At 38.5% G+C, this 27,340-nt stretch overlaps 1 protein-coding gene across 2 annotated transcripts in view; it reads right to left on the reverse strand.

Moving 5' to 3' along the window:
* Positions 1–27,340, reverse strand: part of TTLL7 (tubulin tyrosine ligase like 7) — a 66,018-nt gene that overhangs the window by 26,418 nt on the left and 12,260 nt on the right. For both annotated transcript variants that reach the window (XM_063407373.1, XM_063407372.1), the window contains exons 2-9: positions 19,769–19,927; positions 19,485–19,619; positions 18,447–18,568; positions 17,690–17,757; positions 9,065–9,223; positions 7,403–7,619; positions 4,773–4,937; positions 3,791–3,949 (exon numbers count right to left, since the gene is read on the reverse strand). In XM_063407373.1, coding sequence (XP_063263443.1) covers positions 3,791–3,949; positions 4,773–4,937; positions 7,403–7,619; positions 9,065–9,223; positions 17,690–17,757; positions 18,447–18,568; positions 19,485–19,619; positions 19,769–19,793 — 1,050 coding nt within the window. In that variant the 5' untranslated portion in view covers positions 19,794–19,927. The remainder of the gene's footprint in view (positions 1–3,790; positions 3,950–4,772; positions 4,938–7,402; positions 7,620–9,064; positions 9,224–17,689; positions 17,758–18,446; positions 18,569–19,484; positions 19,620–19,768; positions 19,928–27,340) is intronic.

Below are 27,340 nucleotides of genomic sequence, written 5' to 3' on the forward strand. Positions count from 1 at the left end.
AAAAGAGCTTAAGAAGTCAAAACTAATACCTTGTGCCCCACATGAATGAGAAGTGGGATACAGTTTGCATGTGCAAAGAAGAAGGCAAAAGCAGTTTATTTTGTTTTAGTGCTTTATATTAAGAGCATCTTAGAGCCTCTACAGCTGTGGGACTGTAGAGAACTGTTCTGTGCAACCCAGTGTCCTGTTGCTGAATTCCAGCTGCCCCATCACTTATGTTCATAACTGATGGCTACCTTTTGGCTTTGGGACCTGTCACTGCTCTTGCAGACAGACTGGCAAAGTGAGCAGTGAGATCTGATGTTGAAAGAAAAATCTTGAAAATTCATCCAAAATAGTGAAAAGATTTATATATATTCTTTTTTGGAAGACTTTCATCCAAATATCTAACTGACCAACCTCTTTAGACTGACCTGTTCATCTAGTACCACATCACAAAGAAGACAACAAATGCAATTGCTGACTAACCTGTAAGACTGTGGCATTGTAATCTTGATAAGGTACTAGTGATATGCCACAATAGGTATTCATAATAACTGGTTACCAAACCATTGTCTGTGCATCCCTCAGCTGGGAGATGGTTATAGAGTTCAGTGACCCGAGAACCAGGACATGCACAACTAGGTTGTGTTAATATAACATCAGTAATTTTATCAGCAAGGCATATCTTGAAGATTGTTGTCAAAAACAGGTTGTTGTCAACAACATCTGCTTGTACCCCAAAAGTACAAGCAGATGATGATTGCAGAGACCTTGAAAATCCAGACACTGATGCCAGTGCCCGAACTGTATTCACTACAGGAATGCAACCTTGTAAAATAGATAATACTGGGACTAGGGGCAACGAAGAAAACACATGGCATGATTCCAGGAGATGTAAAAGACTTGTGGTGAAACTTGGAGACAATGTGGAATTTTTTGGCAATGGCCAAAAAATGAACAGTGGATGGCGGCAACAAACAAAGAAAAATAACCCTAAGTGAAATTACGAGCAAAGATGAAGAAAACTTCACCCTCAACAGTGGTTCTTCCTGGTGAAGAACATAAGACACTGAAAATTTGGTATAACCACCCACCCATCTCTTTTTGGAGAAGGAGACTTTTCCTACCCCATGGTGGCCTTTGGACCTCCAGGGGTACAGACAGGGCAAGCGTAATACAAGAGAAACAAGCAGATGCCAGAAAGTTCATGTATGTGAACTTTAACTACTTCATTAATACGAATTAGCAATAATTGCTTGGTTTAAGATGCTCACATTCATTTCACTTGGATTGATAACTATGTTTTGAACAGAGTTTGCTAGCTTGGTGACACTAAATAATAAATTTCCAAATGTGTATGTAAGGCTTCTTTTGCCTTGCCCACATAAATCACAAAGGAAGTTAGGTACCCTATACATGAGGAAGTTATTAAACTGCATGTTATCTTTTTCCCCAGTGATCACAACTTTGTGAACTTTTCTAACTGAATATAATGAGGGTGAACAAGGCTGGAGTCCATCCAAGAACTTTAACTTTATGATTTTTTTTTTACATAAAATAAACTAACTTGGAAATTCTGTTTAAAAAGTAGAACTGGATTTCCTGGGAATTGAAGGGAGATCCAGGTCCTCGTTGCTACTCAGAAAGGATGGAGGCTGCACAGATGCTTGCCAGCAACCTTAGGTGCCACAAGATGGCAATCATGCATTTCCCACAACACTCACTACGGCAGAAGGTTCCGGAAGTTCAGTAGCATCGAGGAGCAGGGGAGCTACAGTGCATCAAGGCAATATAAATAAAGGACAGGAAAGCAGAGTCATTATAATATGTTGCACAATTTCTTTCTTTTAATAGTTTGTTAAGGTATCTTTATAACAGAAAACCTACATGAGGGATGGAAACATGAAACTAATCATCCTAATCCTGTTTTGGCAATTTTCCCATAACACTGGGAACATTCAGGGCCTTGTGATTAGGATGTTACCACTGCTAGAAAGAATGATTCACTCCCCTAAGGGGGTTTTGGCAAGAGGGAAATGGTGGAAGGAGATAAGAGTGGAAATCTGTGGAAGAAGCCAGAAGTGTTTTAGAAAAAAAGAAGTATCTATATATGTGCATATATATATATATATATATATATACACAGACTATACATATTGTGTATAGTCTATGTATATACACTGCAGATTTGACCTTTACTACACTACATACATACAGTGTGCATCCATCTATATACCCTGTTGGAAATGCTGCAAATAAGCATGAACAAGCAAGGTAAAAAATAGTAAACAAGTGTACAAAATGAGTAAGTTTCAAAGTCTGAGATTTCAGTTGTTTGGGCAACTGTCTGACATAAGTTGAAGGATACCTGTACTACCAAAAGCAGAAAAGGAAATACTTAGACATTTCCATTTAAAAAAAATAATAACCAAGTACACAATTCCAAGTCCTGAAGTATTCTCCTTCAACTCAAAATACCAGAGGAGCATTTACTACTGTACTACTTTACTCCCTCATAAAGAAAGAGTCTGGGATTGTATGATTCTACTCTGATAATCAGAGTGGTGATTCAAACTCCCCAAAATCTCCATACCCCATGGAAACATCAGAGCAGACAGAGAGGTGTCCTTCAGAATGGGATCCCTGTCAGCATTTGCTACAAGGCTGAATGAAATGTTACACAGACCCTTCAGTCTGCACTTAAATAACTACACACAGTTATAGGCAAACTACAGGCAACCTATAGATGATAATCTGGAAGTGCAGTGCTAAATCAAAGGGACAGCAAGCTTCACTGGACAAAAACAGAAGATGTGGATGTAGTACAGACTAAGTTTGTGTCATGTGTTGCTTTTGGCAAGAACATCAAAGCCACCAAATATGCTATGCCTGCATGGCAACAGTGGAGGAATTTTATTTTTCTAATTAAAATTATAATGAACCCCTGAGAGAAATAAGCACGACAAAGCAACTGCTGACAGTATTAATGGCCTGAAAATGAGGTTATAATTCAGTAAATTAATTGTGTACATTTTGTTCATCAGTAGCCAAATCATATTCATGGCTTGCTGTCAATAGAGACATTTTGAATGCATTTTGCTTTATTCCCCAAGTTGCACAGCCTCCCAACCCATTAACAGAATGAAATAAGACAACCTGAAAAAAAGACAAGAGAACTCCATCTATATGTTACTAACAGGGCAATATAAGAGACACAACAGACAGTCCTCAAACACTCCTGGTTGAAAATGTGTGTGAGCACCACTTAATTTAACTGTACCACTAACATATCAGAGAAAAATTGTTTCTTCCAGTCCTATCATACTGATTGTTTGCAGAATTTCCTGTATATCAAGTTAGTTTTCTCTGTTTATGGGAGTGCTTTTAAAAAGCATAGGAGAGGAAAAAAACACATATCCCCAAAAATGAGAAAATTAAGAGCATACATTCACAGAAGTCACCAGAGCCATACTCATGAAGGAAATCTACATAGCACCCACTTGCTATAATCAAGGTCCTCCAGCTACAATAACAACTACATTAACATTACATTTCCCATTAAAACTTTCAAGAATATCTGAAATGCAACATCAGTCCAGGAAAACAATTACCTTTCTTTCAGTATCAAAAATCACTGCAAGGTGATCACTGAACTCCTGTATGGATGCTGCAGAAAAGCACCATTTATGTACTCAACAACCGTGCGCAGATTTTCTCTGCAAGTTTTCTTACACAGACATGGATTCAGCTGGGCCTTAGTTAACTTTACCCCTAAAAACTTACTTTACCTCTGTACAAAGAGGTTTACCTCTAGGAGCCATGGTTTTAGTTTTCTGTCCAGCAGAATGTCAAATCCCAGGACTTCGAAGCAGACACTGTCGCTTCCTGGTGCCTGCCCTGGCCTGCACATGCGGTACGCGTGCAGAACGTGCGGCTCGGCCACGATCAGCGTCTTCACCACCAGCTCCTGCAGAGGTTTGTTTCAGAAACACCCATCAGGAGAGAGGACACCAGCATATACTGAACTACAGTGTTCCATGCTTTAGTATTTTAAATTTCATTTATGTGTCTACTAGAAAGAAAAAAATTTAAAATTCCGAAGAAATAGTCTATAATAAACAAAATATTCCTATGTAGTACCATGTGTAACTTTATTCGGTTCTAGACTATATTATTATACTTTCCATGGTACATACAAACACTGAGACTTGCAATAAGTTAAATAATAAAAACAAATCGGTAATGAAGTATAGTACAGCCAATCTTCATCCATTTCATTTTGCAGTATAAAATTTTTGGAAAGTTTTTGCTAAGTTTTCTCAGAATCATACAAACAGCTTTAAGCTCTAACAATCTTTAGCCTATTCCTCATCTGAAGACACCTGTAACACAACCACTTCAATGGTTCTTGATCAAGTACATAGATATATGCAATGCTGACTACAATTTTGTAAATATTCACACATAAAATTCACTTTATACACTAAAAGAAAGTCTCCAAAAATTTAAATGGCATGATTATTAGTACCATATTGCTTATGTGAATAAGTGTTTGAAAGGACTTTTGATCTTCAGAAAAATGCTAACATTAAATTTGTAATTAGACTATGAATTTAGTCTTTTAAAAAACATAATAATAGTTAATAGTATGTCCTTTGTGACATCCATTGCTGAGAATTTGGATTAATAAAGTTTCAAAAATCATTCTGAATTGCAGTAAAGCAGATGGCAGAAGCAAATAATTTTCTAAAAATACACAAAATAAAGAAAAGTGCTTTAGTCTATCTTACTGAAATATCACTCCAGAATTTGGAGACATCAAGATTATTTGTTTCTAGAAACTCAGTAAACCATTTTATGGAGCGTTTGCTTCCTTTGTCTTCTGTTTCATCCCGCTCAAAGTGTTCATTATGTTTATTGACAGAGTAGTTAGTCAGATGCATATACAATTGACTCTAAAAAAAGGAAGAAAAGACATTTTAAAAACTTTAAAAACAATTCTAAAATAGTCAATTCAGAATCATGTAAAGAAAAATGTACATTAAATCAATCATGACATAATCAAACAGCTCATATTTGCAAGTACACTATGTGCAGATTTAGTGACTCTGATTCTGGAAGATTTCATGCTCTGTAGCCTTTTTACAACAAAACCTGGGGTTCTACTTAAGCCAGTTGCAGTGAACTGATCTACCACTCCACACCTGGTTAGATAATACAATATATCTGCCATTTTTACAGGTCTGTATGTAAACAACTACCTAAAAAAGTAAAGAGCAATTATCATAACTTAGAGAATGATTACATTCCACAAGAAGCAAACAATAAAGATGGTATTTTGAAGTGCTACTTTAGAAGTGCTAAAAAATACTCTGGCATCTGCTTCATAGACAATCCCACATTTCAGTTTTCACTGTAACTTATTTATGAGAAGTGTTCTCATGATAGTGATACTTTAAAATATCTTCTACATATAAACTCATCTGCCATGCTGATATCTGCCAAAATTGTTCATTTTTAACTGGCTGGTAGCCATACATCAGAGGGAGGTAAATTTCAAAACATACTTTACATAAATGACTGAGTGCTACAGTTCCTTTATGGAGCAAAATGTCACCAGCAATAGACTCATGTTATCAGTTGAATATAAAGAAAGCATTCCCTTTCCAAGGCCAATTTATAAATTATGATCTGTACATTTACATTATCTCCAAGAGATTAGTTCAGCTTTTCACTTACACTGTGGTGATGCCTGTCCTCATCACAGTGACAGTTCTCTGTCATGTTTGATTACATACATGAGAGTAGATGATATTCTAAGGTGACCATAAGCCTTCTGTTCCAATTCATCTTTAATAGATAACACAAGCCTTCTGCTGTCACTAATCTCACTACACTTCCTTATCTTTAAAAAACGTAATGAAATTACCAAAACCAATCCATTTAATTGCAAGCTAGTTAACACTATATTGTAGTATCACTAAAAGCAATGAATTTCTCCCATGGCTTCATTACTCCTTTAAGAATCATCCTGAAATCTATTGCTTTTGAGTCATCTTTCCACAGAATTCAATTTATTTCAGACAAAAGTAATTATTTGTTAAACTAACCAAAAAAAAAATAGTGTGCATCTGAACTGATAGTTCAAAGCTATTTGAACAATGTCACTGTGGAAAAATGTCCTCCAAAGAACAATGGCATTAGTGACAAGCAGGTTATTTCACACAATAGACAACCTCCAGCATGAGCAGTTCTGAGAACGTAGAAACAACTGCCTGCTCCGTTTATCCGCTCAGAGCATATTTCAGTGCTGCTAATGCCGAGATTAGCAGCAATACACAAATATTAAAAGCAAACTATTCCAAATATAGTACTGGAACACTTCCAAATACAGCATTTGTACTGGGCTTCAAATTGTACCTGCGTTTTTCAAAGGAACACCAAGAGATAGTCACAATTTTAAGTTTCACGTAGGCAAAAAGGTTCTGTTGTATTTTCTGTTACATAATTACACAGAAGCTGCTCTAAAAGCAATGGAGCACAGAGTGAGGTATAACAAACATAAATCTACTGATACCTTCCACTGCTGCAAATCTACTTCTTTCTCAGACATCTGCATTTTGGTCTGAGCCAAAAGAGAAGGGTTTACACCCCCCAACAGGCAACATGCTATACAGTGGAACAAGAGGAGGAAATTGTGCAAAATCTTTAGCATGACCCTTACCATGTATTGGTTTTCTCTATGGTTATAGGCAGCCCTAGTGAATCACCCTAAAGCTGCCAAGTACCTACTCCTGTCCCTGCTGAAGCAGTCAGTGACAAACAGCAGCAGCAGCAGATTCCCTCGTGTTCAGGGACTGCAGTGAGCCCTGGTCCCCTGCAGTGCTGGTTCTCTCCTTTCTGCCCAAGTCCCCAGCACAATGGCTGAAACCTGGCAAAGGCTCCTCAGGACCTGCCAAAGGACCCTCAGCAAAGGCTCCAAACCCTCATGGATGCTCAGCAATGATCTAGCAGGAGATAAACCTTACTACCACCTGTTATCCCAGCCTCAGGCTCAGATGAACATAAAAGCAATGTGCCTGTTCTTGAAGTGATTTGATTTGCTTTAATTTTGAGGTTGATATCTTTTGCTTTCCTCTAGAATATATTTAAACTCTTTAGCATACATACATGCAAAGTCATATAAATTTTTATATAGAAACAATAATGTGGCTATACTTGTGATTTTGATAGAAAAGCATGTGTTTAGTATCTCATATAAATTTTTTTCTCTTCAATGACAATGCAGAAGTTTATCCAGATGAACTCAAGTCCCAGTTTATTTAATTTCACTACCTACAAACACTACACCATAGTTCAAGTTAAACACCAGGTTAAAGTCTACACCATAAGCAATAAATTGGAACAAACTCCAACTTACCAGATTGGAGTCACTGGGGGGATGATACTTTTCCGTGCCCATTCTCACCAGTCCATCATGATATAAAAATACTTTTAATGGATCACAGGAGGTTACAAGAATATACACACGTAAATCAAACTTGTAGCCTTCCATAAGAAATGGTTTGTCAAGATATTCCTGAACAATCAAGTGATCCTGAGCTTGTAACTTTTCTCCATTTCTTATTAAAGAAATCCTGGTAAAAACAAAAGTCATTTTAAAACTTGGACATTACTCTTTGAAATAGATTATTGTGGTCACCCAGCCAAGTAGTGAGGCTAAATTCCGCCTAGAGAAAGAGACTTACATATCTGATTTTTAGGGCAGAGAAAAAGTTCCATTCCCTTACAAGGCTTTTGGCTTCCTGTCTTTTATTGTGCTTCACCAGATGAAAAAAGGCAACGAGCCATTTCAAAGTAACTTTCTGCTTGCTTTGATTCAACAATTTGTAATAATGGGTTTGCTCTACACTTAGAAATTATTTGGCAGAACGACCAGTCTCCAGCTTCTTGATTATTCCCCATGCAGCTCTAAAAATAGACTTCCAGTCTTTGTCACAGCTTCTGCCTGAAGTACAGGCTGCAAAGAACTTTCAGTGCTAACCTTAGGTGATGAAGTTTGCAAAGCAGGACACTGATCTGTACAACTGAGGACGACATAGATTAGCTCAGTATTTCTGTATTTCCAGTTCCCTCACACCAGAATGAAAAAAGGTTTATATATGAACACAGACGTTTAAACAACTGTAAAAGCTAATATTTTCAGTAAACAATTATTAACCTAAAATTCCCAGAACCTTAATGCTAACAGAATCTTATTCTATTATTTATTACACACTTCAGAGGTTTGGTGCTGAATACCCCTAATAGAGTGAAGTACTTCACAGAAATTTCTCTGAACTATGCTGGTAGCTCTCCCTTTAGCTTATCTTCACCCTTATCAAAAAGACTGAAAAAATGAGGAAATGGAAAAGTTTGGGGGCCTTACTTTTATAGCAATTCTGATATATGCTAAAAAACTAAGAGCTTTACTATACTTTGATATTAAAAGCAATAAAAGCTATAACCAAAATATCTCTAAAAATGAACTAAAAATGCAATTGCAATATTTATCTCATTGGATTTGTACTGTGCAGCCCTGTCACAAACAAAACTTCTTCAATTCAACTGCAGGTTGCCATCTCTTCAGGGGTGTGCGCTGCTTCCAAGAGTGTACATCCAGCCACATCCCCAGGAACTTCTCTGTCCCTCCTACACCTTGTGGCTGCTGCTCTCAAACATTTTTCTGTTCTCTGACTGGCTGCAGTTTGGGAACACAGTGGGGTGTTTGGGCTGGTTTTAAAGCAGTGAAAGGTCCTGACCTCCCACAAGACATCCCTGCAGCCTCCGGCCACCAAAACGCTGCCATTTATGCCCAATATAATCTCACCCTATAAATCTAGGCAGAAAAATTCACAATAAAATCACTGTATTATTAATAATTATTTGAGTTTATTTAAGGCTTGTGAAGCCTTCACCCAATACACTGATTTTCACACAACTCCAAATACAATCTTACTAATACACAGCTTCTGTTAATGTTGTAAGTGGCACTGGATTTCACCTTAACGGGTAAGGAGACTGAAGTTAACTCACAACTCACCCATGTCCCATTGCACCATTAGCTGGTTTGACTATGAAAGTTTTCTGTCTACGTTTCTTCTTCAATTCTTTTACATAATTCTGAAACTGTGTGTATTCTGCAGGAAAGATCCATGTTCGAGGTATGAAACTGTACTCCTGAGGCTGACTCTTGATCATTCTGCAAGAAAAGGGTAATTGAGTTAAAATCTTTTGACTACTTTGATGTTTCAATCGTCAAGATTAAAAAGCACTTGTGACAATTTGACAAGGGAACTTTTTTAGCAAAATTCTGTAATATGAAAGCAAACTTTCGCATTTCTTTAAGAATAGTTAGAGCTCCATTACATATTCATATCTGTGAATGTGTTATATTCAAAAGCAGACTATCTTGAGCATTTTTGCTTTTGTGCTTATTATGTTACTGGCATCCATCTCGTTTCTTGGCATCCATCTCACTCCTGTTACAATTTTTGGCCAGTTACTCAGATGACTTAATGTTATTCCTATTCTTAGAAATATTGAACTTACAACAAACCATAGATTTTTTTTTTTGGGGGGGGGGTAGTGGTAATTGGGAAGTATTTTAATTTTCATACTGGTAGGTGTCTGGGGAGGTATGAGAATCAACAGACACAAAAAAGAAGAGTTGGAATATTTGGAGTTTCTTCTTGGGTGCAAAAACAACTGAATTTAAAATTTAAATGGAAGAGGTTTTTGTTCCTTTTGAAAGAATTTTAAAAATAAGGAATTGTAGCAAATAGACTTTCACACAGGCCAAGCAACTCATTCATTTCCTATATAGGACAAATCACACAAGCTTTGATTAGTGTTTGGTCCCAGTATATTTGGATTAAGATTCCAAGAACACCTAATTTAATCAAAAGAAAGCAAAGACATTCAAAGCAAGACCAAGCAGGGAGGAAGTAGGGGTGAAGGGGTGGAGCAGAACAACTAAAATAAAAATAGGGAATCAAGCTCTGCATCTAGGGAAAGGATGCAGCAAGGTCCTGGTCTCCCTGTTTTTACAACTGTGGCAGCTGAGGTAGTGAGTGTAACTCACTCGTGAGTGTATCTCACTAGTGAGTGTATCTCACTCTAAATCTATATTGTCTGTGAAGAAAAATGGAAGAGGAAGAATGGTAAAGAATTCAGGTGGTGGAAGTTTCCATCACCCAGAGCTGTGTGTGTGGCAGACAGGAAGATACCCCCACACCACACTGTCAGGATGGCCGAGGTGCACACGAGTTGCTTTAATGCTGGTGAGCAGCCAAGGGACAGGAGCAATGGGGACCTGGTGGGACTGTGCACACTGATATAGCTCCCAACAGGATAAATTTAGTCTTTGCTTTGCTGCTGGTGCAGCTAGCTTGTTTCAGGTACTCAGAGTACCTGAAACTTCCTCCTTACAGAACCTCATACAAAATTAGCTCACAACTACTCCGTAGCATAGCATGGACATGTCTAAACTACAAGTATCCACAGACCAACAGAAAGGAACTGGAAGTTTAAAAGAAAATTAACTGATACAGGAAGTTCAGAAGAAGCCTTGTTAAAGGTCACTATGGTGAGGTTTAATACTTTTTAATTAAATACAGATTTAGGTGTATTTCTCCTTTTGTATTGAAAACCAATAGCATCAGCATAATTCATGTGTAAAACAGGCAATATAATTTCCATTTTTCGTTTCTACCATGAGCTTACATAACACTCTTGGGCAGATACTTTTTCTTTAAGTGGCTAAAATACTAATGGAAAAAGCAGAGCTGTCAGCCACATGTAGGGCTAGGACTGTAGCCAAGCCCCACTGGTATAATGGATATGCTGTCACCAAACTGTGCAGCCAACTGCCCAACAAACACTGCAGAAACCACAATAGCTACAGCAGTACTGCACGAGGTTCAGTGCTTCTGCTGCTTCATTGGAACTATTATTCATACAAATCTAGTTCAAAGAAAGCCACTAAATATTCAGGAAAACTTTTTGAAAACAGAAGTAGATATAATTCCTGATTCATTCATGTCATTAAACTACTCTCCATCTGCTCTGTCTTTACAAATGTTATTACTTTGCCAACTGAGTACCTTATCTAGGCAGAAATTATCCTATTTTTAGGCAAAAAGCAATTTCTGTGTTAGTTTAAATCCCTCTGCAGATTATTTATCATATGCATCCTGTTACATGATAGAGACCTGCCATTTAACTTACTCAAGAGTTTCAATACACACACTTCCTACTCACTGAATATAGCTTCAAGATATTCCTGATATACTGATATTATTTTGTGACTGAAAGTATATCAGCTGTATATGACTTTTCTTTTTAATGCAAAAGCGGGTGGATTACAAACACTTAATATTATGAAGTGGAATACTTCAGCATTGTTTATAGGTTCTGGGGCTCACTAAAACTTTCAAAATAAGAATTCAGCTCTGTTCTTTCCCTGCAAGGCCCTATTCAGAAAGGGCCTAGGAACATCATTAAGTAGCCTGTGGAATCAAGCCCTATCCCATTACAATAGCCCTATTTTTGAGCACATGGGCCATCCTCTACTATGAATAACCACTTTTTCACTGTGCTGCTCTACCCTTTAGCTTTTGCTCTCCTTATCAGGAGGTCTGAGAAATAAACAGCAAATTATTGTTCTTCCAAGTACTATTTTAGCTCACAAATGTGGTCAGATTGTGCTCTTGATCTCAGAGTGCTTTCTGTGCAAAAGAATCAATGGTGTTGAACAAAACACAGCTTACTAAAGGCACAACCTTCAGTCTAATGACACAGATTCCAGTGCCTAAATTTCAAAATCCTCTGCCTTTTCATGTATGAAAAATAAGAGAAATTATTCCCATCTTATCTACATGTGCAATCTCAGCACTGAGTGACTTTGTGTTTTGAACTCAGAATTAAGTAGGCTGAGAGAGGTATCATCAGACTGTATTTGAAAGAATGTGTGCATGATAACAAGAGCCTTTTGTCCATTTTCCACAGTTTTTAAAAAGGATCATGGAACTGCAGCAATACACAGGGGTACCACAGTGTACCAAGCTGACTGTTTCCTCTCCAGAGGGCTGCTTGCCTCCATGTGCCATCTCTGTGTTTTTACTTTCAGTCTGAGAGGGGCAGTGGAAAGTGCTCGTGCAGCACCACTGACACTGGCCAGCTCTGGTCCACGTGCAGCACATGGAGGCACCACTGCAATGCTCCAATATTTGCATCAGAATAGTTGCATACATTGTACATGTTTTGTGTTCTAGTTACAAAACAGAGAAGGAAAGAGAAAGAAGTTGAGAGAGAGAGAGAGGGAGGGAGGGAGAGGATATCCCATTAATTACATTTGTATGAAAACAAATTCTGTTCTGTTAGCATTTAAGTTGTGTAAGTCAGGTTGAGGGCTAGAAGATTAACTCTATTAATAATTGCCCTACAAACTAATTTAGATTAGAATAAAATACTGACATATATTTACCCTCAAACCTTTCCTTACCACCAGGCTATCAAATCATTATTTAATATTATTTTCTTACAAGTCTTACTCACAGATTCTCAGCTAGGATAATTCCTCAGAACCCAGTTATTCCACTGAAGTGAGGAGAATTTGTAATTAGACAAATGAGCCTCACTGACCGATTTCTTATATAAACAGTAAGATGCTTCATATTTTTTAAATTTGATATACACAGAAATATAGCCATTAATTATTTTAAACAAGTACTGTCACAGAATTGGTGAGGTTGGAAGGGACCTCAGTGGGCCCTCTGGTCCAGCCTCCCAGATGAAGCAGGGTTATCTAAGAGCACACTGCACAGCATAGTCCAGATCACCATCCAGCCACATACAGTTATTTTTTCTGTTCTACTATAATGGGATACCTACATGGGTGTATTATGTATTAGGTTTATTGTACAGTAATTCAAGACTCACCTATATTCTGCAATGTTTAGACAGAGAAGTGTGGGCCTGACATTGGTCTGAATTTAGGCTTCAGGCTCTGCTAGTGTCTGTGTGAAAGGCAGACGAGCAACTTTCTCATGTTAGCCTGAGAAATCTAAAGGAGGAATTCAAACAAACCTTGGGAAGTGAGAAACTATCTGCAGGTGGTGTTTTTCCAACATGTTTACTGGAAAGAAATGTTTACTAAAGGGTGTAGACGCTGAATAACCAATCATGTTCTTTGTACCGAACTACTCTATAAAAGTAGAATTTAGAAGAATAAAGTTTGCTCTCATCTTTACCATCATGGAGAGTCATGTTGTTATTTCTGTGCCATCCGAAAACCATAGCAACATCTGGTGACCTGACGTTTCGAAGAAGTTCAGCGCAGCCGGGACTGATTCATGCAGCAAAGCTTGAAAAATTGCTACCTGCCTCCTCAGAGAGGTAAGCGAAATATCTCCACGTTTTTTCTAAAGAATGCTGGTCCTGCTGACCATGGAAAAAGATCAATCCTGCCAAAAAACAGCAGGTCGGACGGCACCCAGCACAGCTGGACTTTAATTTCTAGAAAAGACAGCCGGGCAGAGGTTCCAGAAAAATCTGGGGAACCCCTCTCCTGAGAGAGGACAGCTTGTGCCTTTCCTGACAAGAGCAGCTGGAATTCTTCGCTGCCGACAGCTTGCCCAGCACTCCCCCGACCTTTTTCGGTTCTGTCTGGCCGAGATCAAAGCGAGCGTCTGTAAGCCTCTCCCGGCCGGCAGAGACGGCGCTTCCTTGGCTTTTCCTTCTCCTTTCTTCATACCACGGATGGCTGGCAGTGGTTCCTGCGCTATCATCCACTGCGACTAGTCTGTACCGTGACTTTAAAAGATGCTAGCCCGTCCAAGATACAGCTGGTCGGATTCCGACCCAGAGTGTGACACAACGATCCTTTCCTCCTCGGCGTGGCCCAGCATCTGGCCTGCGGACGGGACCGGGATCGAAAACCTTTGATCCCTCTGTATCCTTCTGTGTGTTCAGGGCGAAAAGTTCACTTTATGAGTGTTTTATGCTTTTAACGTTACCTGTGCTTGTTTTTATGATTGCCTGTGTGAGTTTAGGGCTTGTCTTTCTTTGTGTCTCTGTGTTTTAACTTTGTTCTTTCCCTTGCGCGGGGGTGGGGGGTGCGCTTGAGACAGGCATGGCAGCACGGATGCGATCTCCCTGCCTTCTCTCTCTCTCGCTCGGTTTTTCTCCCGCCCTGCTCCAGGGCGCTGCAGCGGCTGCAAAATCTCTCTCTCTCTCTTGTTTTTCCGTACTCGGTTTCCCCCCTCCCCACAGGCGCGCGGGTCGGGCGGGCGCGCAGGTCCCTTCCCCGCGCGGTGCCGCTGAGACGGGCGGCTTGGAGCAGCTTTGCCTCTTCGTCCCCCCCCCTTCCCCTCAGGGCGGTGAGGGGGGCCACCGGCTCTCCGCTTGAGACAGGCGGCGGCAGGGCGGCGGCGGGCTGAGCCCCGCCAAGCCCCGCTCCGTTGTCCCCTCTCCGTATCCCCTCCATTTCCTTCCCGCGTGAATTTGCACAGCAAGTCGTCATAGGAACGGAGGAGCGGTCTCCTCGCTCCTTTTCCCCCTTCCCCCCGCCATGAGCGGCGGGGTTCGCTCCCCCACTCCTTCCCTGCGGGCCAAGCGGCTGACTGCGAATAGGGCACGAGGAACTTGCCGTTCCTCTAGACAGCGGATAATGCTGTGGGAGTTGCTTCGCTTGAATTTTTTTTTTTTTTTTACATAGAAATGGGGGCCACGTTTGTTTGGATTTCCCCCAGCTCTGCGGAGCGGCCCTGGGGCCATTGAGCCCCCAAAGCCCCACTCAGGGCAGGGCCAAATAGCTTCGTCGCCTTTGAGGTGAGCAGAAGCTTTTTCCTTTACAGAAAAATGGGGGCCACGTTTGTTTGGATTTCCCCCAGCTCCGCGGGGCGGCCCTGGGGCCCTTGAGCCCCCAAAGCCCCACTGAGGGAGGGCCAAATAGCTTCGTCGCCTTTGAGGTGAGCAGAAGCTTTTCCTTTTAGAGGGACAGTTGATTTTTGTTTGGGTTTTTTCCCTCCCCCCCTCCCTCAAAACATTTCTTCTCAAGGCGTCTCTGTGAACAGATGCCTGTTCATAATAGAAGAAAAATGGCAAGAAATACAAAAAACAAATAAGCAACCTTTGTTACCTTTCGCAGATAACACAAGAATTATTAATAATTCTACAGTATAACCATCAGTTATGAGTTTTAAGTGTTATCTCAGTTTTTAAGATATTTGATGTGAATTCACAGATATGATAAAGTTATCACAGTTCTACAGCCGGCTGCTGCTACTGCTGCTGCTTCTGCTTCTTCTTCTTATGTACTTTGCTATTTGTCTATAATTGCCTGTAAGACACGTGTCACCCAAGAATTTTTCCTTGTTTTCTAGCTGTCTATGCTAGCTTTGCATTCATGATTTTCTAAATATTTTCAGATTTCCAGACAAGGTTATCTGAGTTTGTAAGAATGCCTCCTCTGTCCTGACGGTTTGGGATGCAGTTCCAATCCTGGTCACAGACCATCTCAGGAGCCTGCTGAGCTCAGAGCATCTCTACCCTGACAAATTTAGGAGGTGTCAATTACCATATTAGTTTCTTATTATAAGATTTTTAAGAAGTTTGTTTTAAAATTGGTGTAAGGGATTCCTCTGCAGTTAGAGCTGGGCACTGGCCATGCCTTGGCTCTCTCTGGATGGGAATTGCCTATTTGCCCAGATGTTTTAGCAAGAAATTACATGAGTTATTTGACTCAACAATTTGACCTTTAAATATAATAGCTGAATTGATCTTTGAGGTGAACCTGGAATTCCTGCCCGGGAAGGATGAACAGGTTGTCACTGGAAAAGAAGCACTTCAGCTTTTGCAGTTCCTGGGCTGATCAAAATTATTATCAAAAAGATAACATGCAACAATGTAACATTTTTGTTATGGACCTGAAGAAAAAGTAATTATGAAACCTGGATGTTGAATTTAGACAATGGAGCCTGACAAGTTTGTTAACTTAAGGAGAAGATGTGCCTGTGTTTTATCATTAGCAGGTTCAGCAGTCGTGTTACCCATCACCTCTGAGGAGTGAAAAGGGACATTGCATAGCCTTAGTGGCTGTCACATAGACTGCAAAGATGACCATGTGGTTGGAAGTTATGGAGACAACAGAAGTCCTGTGTCAGCAGCATGGTCCTGTTTTCATCGATCATCCTCGAGTCACTCCCTGCTCCAGACTTCAAGAAGACATCCAGTGATGCTAAGGATCAACATCTTGTCTCAATGGACTTTTTCTTTTCATGTGTTTTAATTTTATAGTAGATGTTGTTTCATTTAAGTTTCCTACATAGATGTAGTTGTATTTTAGGTAATATTTCACGTGCCTTCGGTGTATGTTTTGTAGTTATTAAGGGCTGTTATTTCACTTTGTGGTTTTTGCCTTTCTGGTCTTTGGGATCATGTAGATTTTTTTTGGAGTCAGATATCTTTTTATTGATATTTTTATTAATTTTATTATTCTTATTTTTTCTTTCTAGGTGACATCCTACAGGTATCATGGGCCAATTGAGTGACCAGTGGTCCAGTCCTGCACATCCTGCAATGGGTCTTTGCCCTTTCAAACATCACATGCATTTTTGCATTTAAAAAAAAAAAAAAAAAAAAAAAAAAAAAAAAAAAAAGGGTCAACTCAGGTTGTCCAAATAATTGGAAAATTAAAATCAGTTTGCTGTTGCAGGTGCGATGCAAGGACCACTGTCTTTTGCTAAAAGGCAGAAAAAGCCCTTGTTATCTGAAAGGATGATTCCTAGAGTGATAGATCTTGACAAATTAGACTGCCATTTTTGAGCAGGCTAATGATGTTTTGTTTTTTTCTGTATTAGAATTAGTAAATAGCTAAGCTTGACGCTGGTGCATGGACATGGTTATGAAGGGTCAACACCAAATGCCACAGAACTTCCCTGACCATTTAAGTTGGTGCCCAATGAAAGTTCTGTTTAGTAATTGGTTGATTACTAATGGGACTTCTGGTGTCATGTTTGTCTTTTTTCTCTTGCAAGGGCCCTGCAGGAGAGGACACAGACACAGACGCCGCCCTCAGCAAAAACTAAAAGGGGGAGATGTGGGCCTGACATTGGTCTGAATTTAGGCTTCAGGCTCTGCTAGTGTCTGTGTGAAAGGCAGACGAGCAACTTTCTCATGTTAGCCTGAGAAATCTAAAGGAGGAATTCAAACAAACCTTGGGAAGTGAGAAACTATCTGCAGGTGGTGTTTTTCCAACATGTTTACTGGAAAGAAATGTTTACTAAAGGGTGTAGACGCTGAATAACCAATCATGTTCTTTGTACCGAACTACTCTATAAAAGTAGAATTTAGAAGAATAAAGTTTGCTCTCATCTTTACCATCATGGAGAGTCATGTTGTTATTTCTGTGCCATCCGAAAACCATAGCAACAGAGAAGGGAACCCACATACTATTCCACTGAAGTCAATTGCAGAAATAGAGTAGCCCAATACTACAGATCCAGGACCAAAGCTAAAGTTATTAAAGAACTTTGGACATTATTCTTGGTCCTCTCCTAGTTTCTTAGCAAAAAAAAAAAAAACAAGCCTCAAAAGCAACAGTACTGTATATTATTGCATTAAATACTACAGCTGGAAAACTTCTTAATATTGAAAGAAATATTACTTAGTCATGTTTCTTGCCAGAAAATCCTTTCTGCATATCTCTCCCATTCCTGGAAAATGGTTGATTCTCTGAGGAAGGAGGAAAAAAAAAGAAAATTAATTGAAACTTTTTAATTTTTCTGGCATACCTAATTACAATCATTTAAAACATTCAACTGCATGCTTGGGCAAACACAAGTAGTGTTACATCTAAATTATTTAAGATAATATATTACACTATACTACATATTCTTAGCAGTGCTAAAGATGCTGCAAGTTGTATTCTCTTCCATCAATGTAAGTGCTCATTGATTTAATTTCATACTTGAGACTATCATACTTTTATTCACAAAGCTATCAAGAAACAAAGAATGCACACATAAGGTAATGGTAAAAAACCAAAATATTTATTCACAAGACTGTGGAGAGAGCTCTGGTAGTCAACTTACTGCTTCAAATCTTATGAGAAACTTATAAATGATGTTTTGTATTTTCTTTAAATTGATCATTCACAACACTCAACTGGCAGAAAAAAGCATGAAAGAACAGCCCCAAATATTTACACACCAGTTTCCAAGTGGTAAGAACAAATAACTCTGGAAAAGAGAGTAGGATTTTAAGCTATGCAGAGGAACAGCCTTAAGGCAGCCTGGTTGGGTGTGATTTGTGTGGGGTTTTTTTCCCCTCCACACAAATGGAACTGAGTAGTTACTGACAATTACTGAGCATTTCAGAGTGAAGCAGTTTATTGAAACATGTCAAAAATCTGACCACTGTACCTGATAGTTCTGCAGCTCAGCAATCTTCTCTTGCTGCACAGCACAATCACTCCAGATAAGATTTGCTGTTTCATCCTCATCTCGCGTTTTCACAAATCCCATTTCTTGTATTACCACACGCACTATGGAGAAATCACACACTTGGGGACTATTTTGAATCTCTAAAATAGATTCATTTCCAACATCTAAAAAATCAGTTCAGATTCTGAACACTTCCAATATAGAACCCCTTGTCTGAGAACAATGTTAGCATGGCAAGCTGTTTCTCCTGCAATATTTCCATCAGTCTATTGCAAACCTGCCATTACAATGTTACAGCACCTTATAGTGAGGCAGGAGTCAGCACAGCCACTGATGGGAACTGCAAAGAGCTTCAAGGTATTTGAATCATCTAGCATCCCAACCATCCAGCAGAAATTCTCTTGTACAGCAGTTAGATTTAATCCTGCTTATGCCAGAAGTTAATTTTAAAACAGTGATGACTGTAAGTGTCACTGCAGATATGGACGAAAATGCCTCCCTAGACAAGGTAGAAAAGCAAATACATGCATTATTTTAACTAAAAAAAAAACTGATTATGTGCCATGCATAACTCTGATTCTGGGAAAAAAAGATTTTAGTACCAAACATGAAAATAGAAAACATTAATGGATTTTCTTGAGAAAGCTCTGTGTAATAATTTAAGTATTTAACATTGAATTTACACTGCTCATCTTTCAAGGTTTTAAGTAAACTTCCAAACACATACATAACATGCATTTAGAAGGTTCTTCCACAGCCTTCTTGATTACTTAAGTTTTTACATTTCAAGGTAACAAGTGGGAATTAATATGAGTAACAAATGAGTATTAATAGATGCACAGGATCCAAAGCTATGAATTAAATGTTACAACAAAACCCCAGGTTTCTTATAAAAGAAGCTCCTTCAGAAATGTCTCACTGTCAGCTTGATGCAAAGTCCATTAATTCACTCCATTAATCAGTAACTCTCTCACATCAAAGGCTATTAGGATGAAAACAAAATACGCAGCTTCCTACCAATTTCATATTTTGTGCCAGCAATATTGGCAGTGATGACTCCATTCTTCTTCTTCTTCTTTCTGACTTTTCTTTTAATTGTGTTCTGATAGGGTAGTTCCGAACTCAGAGTCAGAGGAGCAGTTCCATGGTTATCTTTGAAAAAGAATGTTGTATCAACGTTTTTATATCTCAAATAACATATACAAATTGACTAAAAATACAAACAGTACTCCATCACAATTTACAGATACAAGCATGTTGAATAATTCACAGGGTATATTAAAAATCCAAAACTAGCATACCTCCCTCATTAGGAAAGGATGGCATTATAATCTAGGATAGTGCAGAAATAAAGTTCAAATTCCGTTCCAAGTTCTCAGTAAATGGTGAAGCTGTCAAAGCCAAATTACTTTAAACTCCAGTCATGCCATTTCAGTCTCTGGTTGTAGAAAATATTAGTTCTGGAATGGATAGATACTTGTGTTAAAAAAAAATGTAAGAGAGACTTTGTCATAGACAAACCCTGGAAAAAAAAGTAAATAGCAGGAAACTAAATATGAAAACACTTTAATTTGCATGTATAAATAATTGCTTGTTTTACCAGACTGATCAAGCTATTGTAAATACAAAACTTTGTTCATTGCAGTTCAATTACTTTCTTTCTAGAAAAATAATTTCGCAGTGTTAATTTTCAAAATGAAATTATATTACGTCTTTTTCTGATTTTCATTTGGGTGTGGGACATTTTGGACGTGAAACCAGGAATTCAATCAGTACTGCCACTTTCTATCTCCACAAAGCTCAATGAATTTGGAGTCATTTTAAACCACGTTATGTAAAAAATTAAAATCACACATACTCTGTGATAGGTTTTTAGTACCAAATGGGAAATACCTGAAATCACACTAATAACCTGTTTCCTCTTTTTCACTTTTCAATGGTTTTTAAAGCAATTGTCCAATAGGCATGTGGCTGCACTTTCATGACCACTTCATGACACAACAGACATAATTTGAAGACATTTTGGGTTGGCAAACATAAATTTGCAGTTTTTAAAGTGAGCATTTATTTACATAAAATGCTATTTTTTACATCTACAGTCACACAAAATTCCTCTTTTCCCCTCACGAATACAGCACTACATGAAAAATCACACATATTAAAAAGTTTTCCAGGTCCAGCTTAAGCACATAAGAACAATGTGTTAAAATATTGGGAAAAAATCTTGGGAATACATCACTTCTAAACACACTGCCACATGACTTTGGGCATGCAGCACTGTTATACCAAAGTCTGCAAGGAAATAAATGCTGTCTTTGGCAGGCTGCCTCAAACAAATTTACAAGTTTTCAAAACATAACATGTTACTGATAGAATATAATCATATAATATAATAACATATAATATAATATGTTACAATATAATATGTTTCTGATCTTTAAAAGCTTGCGTTTCTTTTCTGCAGTTATACATGTTGGTGATGTTCCTCACACTAACTTTAGATCAGTTTATATTGCTGCTTTTGGTAATTGCAAGACTAATTTAAATAGCTTTATAGAGAGCACAAGGGATTTATTTTTCTACTATAAATAGCAGAATATTACAGCAAAGTCAAATTCAGTCATGACTTATATGATGCCAAATATATGCAGTCATAAGACTAGACAAGATGTCCATTAACAAAATTACTAAAACATTACTTATAAATCCAGATTTTTTCTTTTTCTGTGTATGTACACACTAGAGAGGAGCGAGAGTTGTAAGTATGCTCTGGACAAGTCCCTCACCTTTTAAGAAAATATAAAAGCAGATATTTTGAGCTGCAAGATCTAACTACCTTTCAAGACAGACATTTACCCTTAATAGCCCAGTAATGCAAAAGGATAAAAAGAACAGATTATGGTTCTTTAATGACTGTCACAAATGTACCAGGAGCCAAATTCTGCTTTGTAACAAGACAAATCTCCCTCATGTCCATTTAGCGCCCCTGTGTATTTATCCACAAAGAACAGGAGATGTTTTCTACACAGATACAATGTCAGACAGCACAGCAGTAACAGCCAGCCATTCTGAAGTTTGAGTGTCTTGGATGACATTATCTGAGAAGGTGGCCTGAAAGTCCTCAGACCCACTGGCATACTAAAATTAGACACAGAGTTGGGAAAGCAAAGCATTTGTCCTCCTTAAAACTGCTGTGAAGGAAAAGCAGTGCTGGGCACAGTGACTCACTGGCTATTGCATGTTATCTGTTTCTCAGGCTAAGAATACCACCAGAGTACAAGACATGGTTAGTTCCTGGGAATAATACTGAAGAACATCTGTTAGCCAGTTAAGGACTTGTATGAATGTAAAAAAATGCCTGGTAGTTGTTTCTTTGCTGTACTAAAAACTTTTAATAAATTTGGAAGAATGTTAAGAGGACTAACATTGCCTGTGAGAAACACCAGCCCTTTACTAATACAGCATTTACAAGCTATGATAGGCTAATAAAAAGCAAGCAGCTCATAGAACTTTCATTCATCTTACAATCACAGAAAATTATCTGCCCAAAGTTACTATAACACACTGTATTCTGAAGGTGGACCATAAAATTCCAAACTGCACCACACTGCTGATTTACTGCTTTTATAGAATAGAAGCATTATTCTATTCTTCTCAAAAGAATACTCTTTAGGGTCTAAATACTCAATGTCTGTGACCAACACTCAATGTCTGTGACCAGTGAATTTTTACGTACACATACATGAGTTGATAGTAAAGATTTATGGCCACCTTTAGAGTATTCTAAGGACAATTGGTAGTTCAGCCATACGGAAAACGAAGTAACAGGACTAAACTCTGTACTCAAACTTACTTTAGGAATTTAACTTTCCAAAACACCATTCCATATCAATAAAGTTAAACTGTTTTGTGACCTATTACTTTGTGTGTAATAATTCAAATTGTTTTACAACTGCTTGACTTTTCTCCATCAGCCCATCTTCAACCATTTCACTGAAAACCAAAGCACCAGTAGTTCTAAACCATTCATTTTCCAAAATATTTTACACAGGATGCAGTCCTTCCCTTTGTTCCTTTCCAAAGGGCAAATATGGGCCAGTAAAATGGGACAGTCTCAGCTTTTCTTCCCACCATGTCAAGTGACAGATGAGAGACACTGCATCTCATGTGTGGGCATGCATTCCCCAGAGCAGTGAATTGCTGCTGAGAATTGTGGGCTAAGCCATGGGAGCAGTAGACTTGCCCCTGTTTAGACCTCCCTGCTTTGTGCATCCCCAGGGCAGTAGCATGAGGTGTTCCAATCCTACAGCAAGGAAACCTAACACCAGCCTGCTGAAGAAGCTACAATCTTCCTGGGTAAATGCAACTGTTCCTCTAGCTGCCCTTGAGATAAACAACTCCAACCAGAGGGATGATCACTTGGCAGAGCAGGAACACACCTCTCAGACAATACAGGAAGGGCTGCAGCTGAGGGGAGGGGGCTGGAAGAGGAGAGCACACCTGACAGCACTGACAGGTGACATGGCAGTGCACAGGCAGACACAAGCTCCCACATGTCTATTTAAATTCTACACAGCAGAAATCATCCCAAAGTTACTTTGTTCTCTGACCCAGGTCCTCCCCAGGCACCTTCTTCTAGCTCCATCTTCTGATTTGTTATTATTGCCAAGCCCTCCTCTCAGGTCAGAGCACAGCTGAAGGAGAAGACCTGCAGCACAGACTGCTCTGCAGACAGCCTTTAGCAGTTCCAGGCCAAAGCTGATTGCAGGACTCACCCAGATCATGCACAGTAACAGCAGCAGCACTGTCAGGTTATGATCACATCGAATTCTGGATCTGCTCTTATACCTGTGACAGGTTTTTGCTTACAAAATAAGCATAACCTATAACCCACGCTGAGCTACAATAATGCAGAGGCATATCTCACTAGTAATCAATCTGCCTGAGAGATCTGTTTCTAAGAGATTGCTTTTAATAACATAGAAGAAAGCATTTTATTTTCAAACTGGGACTTTTGGAGCAAGTCAGCTGAATTCTGAATTCACACTCAGGCAGAAAAAGATTGCGGTTCCTGCTGCAAATACCATTTCCCTTCTGAAAATCCAGATATACATAAATTGGTGAACGATTGTTGCTCGACCATACAGATTCAAGGGTAGCTGAACAAAAATGGTTAACATATAAATGGAGAAAGACTTGTGAAGAAGAATGCATCTTCACCAGGTTAGCACATTTTATATAAACAAGCACTTTTAGTCAAAGTGCTCTACAGAGAAAAAAAATGAGATGTTATCTTTACAGCTGCCTGGCAAAGGTGTGAGAATGACAGTAGGAAAGATACATTGCACACAATCCTGTCCTAGAAAGGCACAGAAGACAAAAAAACAACAACAACAACAACAACCCAAAAAAAAAAAAAAAAAAAAAAAAAAAGTATCTTTTTTCCTCCAGGGACAGGAGAGGAAGGATACTCTTGCTGGAGAGGTAAATGTTGCACACAGAGAACACAGCAGATGCTCAAGTCTATTTAAAGGAACAGTCTGAGCAAGATATGAGAGTGCCTTGGTAAAGAGCAGGGGACAGTGGAAAGAAGTGGTTTCATAGCTAATAGAATGATTCTTTGACAAGCTGTAATATATTCTAGAAACTCAAAAATTAATAGTATATTACGCTGTTACACAAATTAAGTGTATCATCATAAGTTAGTAAATTGCCTGAAAAATATTCTTATGGCCTAGATTATATGTAGGTATTTTTTTAACAAATCTCTTCCTAATTTCCTTGGGTTTTTTTCTCCAGGCTACTCACAAGTGACCTCTTACTTCCAGGAACCTTCACTTCATGTCTTAATGCAGTCTGGAAAGTTTTTAATCTCTGAATAGTAAGTGTATGTTATTAGACCCCACCCCTTTTTTTCCCCCCAAAAAATAAGCATCCCAGAAAAAGGTTTAATTAATCAGAACAAAAATGAGCAGGCAGAGTCAAATTCAAACTGAAAATAAGGTAGTGCAATTTGAGAATCTCTTCCAAACAACTCAAAGAGATTCTTCAACATAGTTTGGATTATACCAGTAACTAGGAAACCACAACTGTTCACTCTAAGAAAAAAATACTAGATTGCGTATGCACATTGGAAATTATTTAATCTGATACATTTAATTGCTCAGAATGGTAGAATCACCTGCTACAAAATACTTCATTTTCCACACATCACTCAGTGTACCATTTGTCATGAGAACTTCCTTCCTTCTAAGCAATTGTGACACTACTGGTACCCAGACCGAGAAGCTCCATGGGTTATACATGTGCTTAATTTTACATATATGAACAGGAAACAAGACTTCAGATCTTAGGCCATGGTACATATGACAAAACCTCTCAAAGATAGTTAACATCCTACATACCCAGGTGAAAATAGGATTGTCAGGGTAATTTCCTGAATTCTTTGGGTACAGATAAGTACTCACTCATCCACAGTGGAATGTTTTAGAAGAGATTTTCAAACTAGCAGACTGCTTTCCTCTAAGCCCATTAGTGCAATTTACTCAGTGCTGTCACAAGTGTCTGGAAACGCAGAGGAGCTGGAAGGAAACCCACAAACTCCTGACATAAGGAGCTTTTGCAGTGAAATGGAGACACACTGGAGATACAGTAACAGAACTGGGCAGGTAGCCACAGGGAAGGAAGGACAACATCACAGCGCTGCCATTCCCACTCTTCACTTTGCTGGAAAATTAACAAAAATTTCACAGAAACAGGAAAAAGAAAGATGTGAACATAGTCTTCAGAGCAATGACCTAGCAAACATCTGAGTTCTGGTTCTGAGTTCTAACATTTAAGTCAATTGCCCTTAGAGCTTAGCATGTGGAAGTCTGGACACACCTTAGTGAGGGATGTCTCAATTTACTACAGTTATGCAAACCTACTGTTGATTTGGAATTAAGATATAAAATGCAGATTCAAAATGAGATTAAGAAATCAACAGAAATTATAAGAAAAATGCCCTTTTCGGTACCATGATCAGCAAGATAACAACAATTTTCAGTAATGAAACTGCAGAACTAAAAGCCTCGTACTCTTTCATGATTTTTTTAATATATGGCCTAATAAAATGTATGTTGAAGTGCTCCTGCTACAAACAAGCACAGCAGTTTTATTGTTACATGTTCAAAGAACAATTTTGTGGCAAGTTCTCACTCTTACACAGACATTCTATATGCAAAAAGTAATCTTCATTTTGAGGCTTGATATGCCAAAGTGACAAGCTTGTTTTTAAAAGGCTATCTGTCACCTGGCTTAAAATTTCATGTAATTAGGGTTTGGTTCGAAATTTTCTGAAGTCAAATGAAGTCTATTAATTTAAACATCCTTCATTCCCACTATCAAAGAGATGAGGCATTTATACAGCAGTTCTTTCAGATAAAGAGACTGCACAAAGTCCTCAGGTGTTTGATTTGCTAAAGAGACAGATATAAGCTACAAAGGAATACAAACAGCATGATTTACACAACTGTTTTCAAATCATGCAGTTCTGTAAAACAACCCTCTGAACTGGTTTATCCGAATGGCCAGCATTTCTAAAGCTCCTAACATTTCCCTAAGGCCCCAAACCAACTGCCCAAGCCAAGCCATAGTGGTTATGTTAAAGGGCTGGAGTCCTGCCAGGAGATGACCCTGCAGTGCCAGCTCCGAGGCTCAGCAACACTGTGGCACAGAGCCCTAGAGCTGTGCAGTGCTAGCCCACAGCAGATTTTACTTTGGTCTCCTCCTGACTTTGCACTGCACAGCTTTGCATTGAAATTTTTCATTGTTTAATATCACAAAACGTCTATGAAATGATCAGTATAGAGTCTCTGATGCAGAAAATAGGAAATGGATTAGAAGCTGTTAAAATGGTGGAGGCTTCACATCACAGTTTCACAAGCATTAATCACTTCCTACTCACAAAATACAGAGATCATAACCGAGCACAGAAGCAATTTTTTTATTTTCAGTGCTGTCTTGAAGTAATATTGCTTCTTTTTTCATTCACCCGTTTTCCAAAATGAAACTTCAAATCACTGGCCAAATTTAAATCAATGTCAAATCTTTCAAATCTGAAGATTGATTTTCTGTTTAAAAAATGACCTCCAAAGTGACTTCCACAGCAGAGCAGACAATATGACTATCTGTTAGCTCATTTTCACCCTTCAAAAGCCCTTTCTAATGTGATAACATATTTCAGACTGTTGGCAAATTGAGTACTATAGTGTTTCTTCGTTATGGTTTGCATATTGAACAAGGACTATCAAAGAAAGTGAGACCAAATTAGAAAAGTACAGTAAAAGGTCAAGGTTTGAATCTTTCACTTGTTCAGTAAAACATAGAAAATATATTAATTGACAAGGCAGGAGAAAAGAATCTGCATGTCTTACAAATCAATAATTCAAAAATAAAATGCTGTGAACTTTAAATAACATTATTTAACATTCATAATGGTGAGGGAAAATATTGACAAAATAGCTCAAACAAGCAAGTATAATGATGCTTTTATACAGTAAAATCTGAATTTCAGAAAAGACAGATCTCTGTCACTTGCTGCTAAAAAATTATCACCTTTCCTGTTCTACTCTCTGGCAGTAAAAAGCAGAGACAATGCATAGATCTTGTACTACTGTTCACCACTTCACTTAGTGTCAATAACACCATAAATCTGACAGCAGGACATTTCACAAACTCTGGAACATAAAGTATTCCTATCCCCTGATCACAGTAAGTTCTGTACACTGCTGAACGGAAGCAAATCTCTGTTTATTATAGAACTATTATATACAACCATTTTTTACTATTTATATATATATATATGAAATGGTTTTATATAAATATATTATTTT

This window comes from Prinia subflava, chromosome 10 (assembly GCF_021018805.1).
Source record: "Prinia subflava isolate CZ2003 ecotype Zambia chromosome 10, Cam_Psub_1.2, whole genome shotgun sequence".
Classification (NCBI taxonomy): Eukaryota; Metazoa; Chordata; class Aves; order Passeriformes; family Cisticolidae; genus Prinia; species Prinia subflava.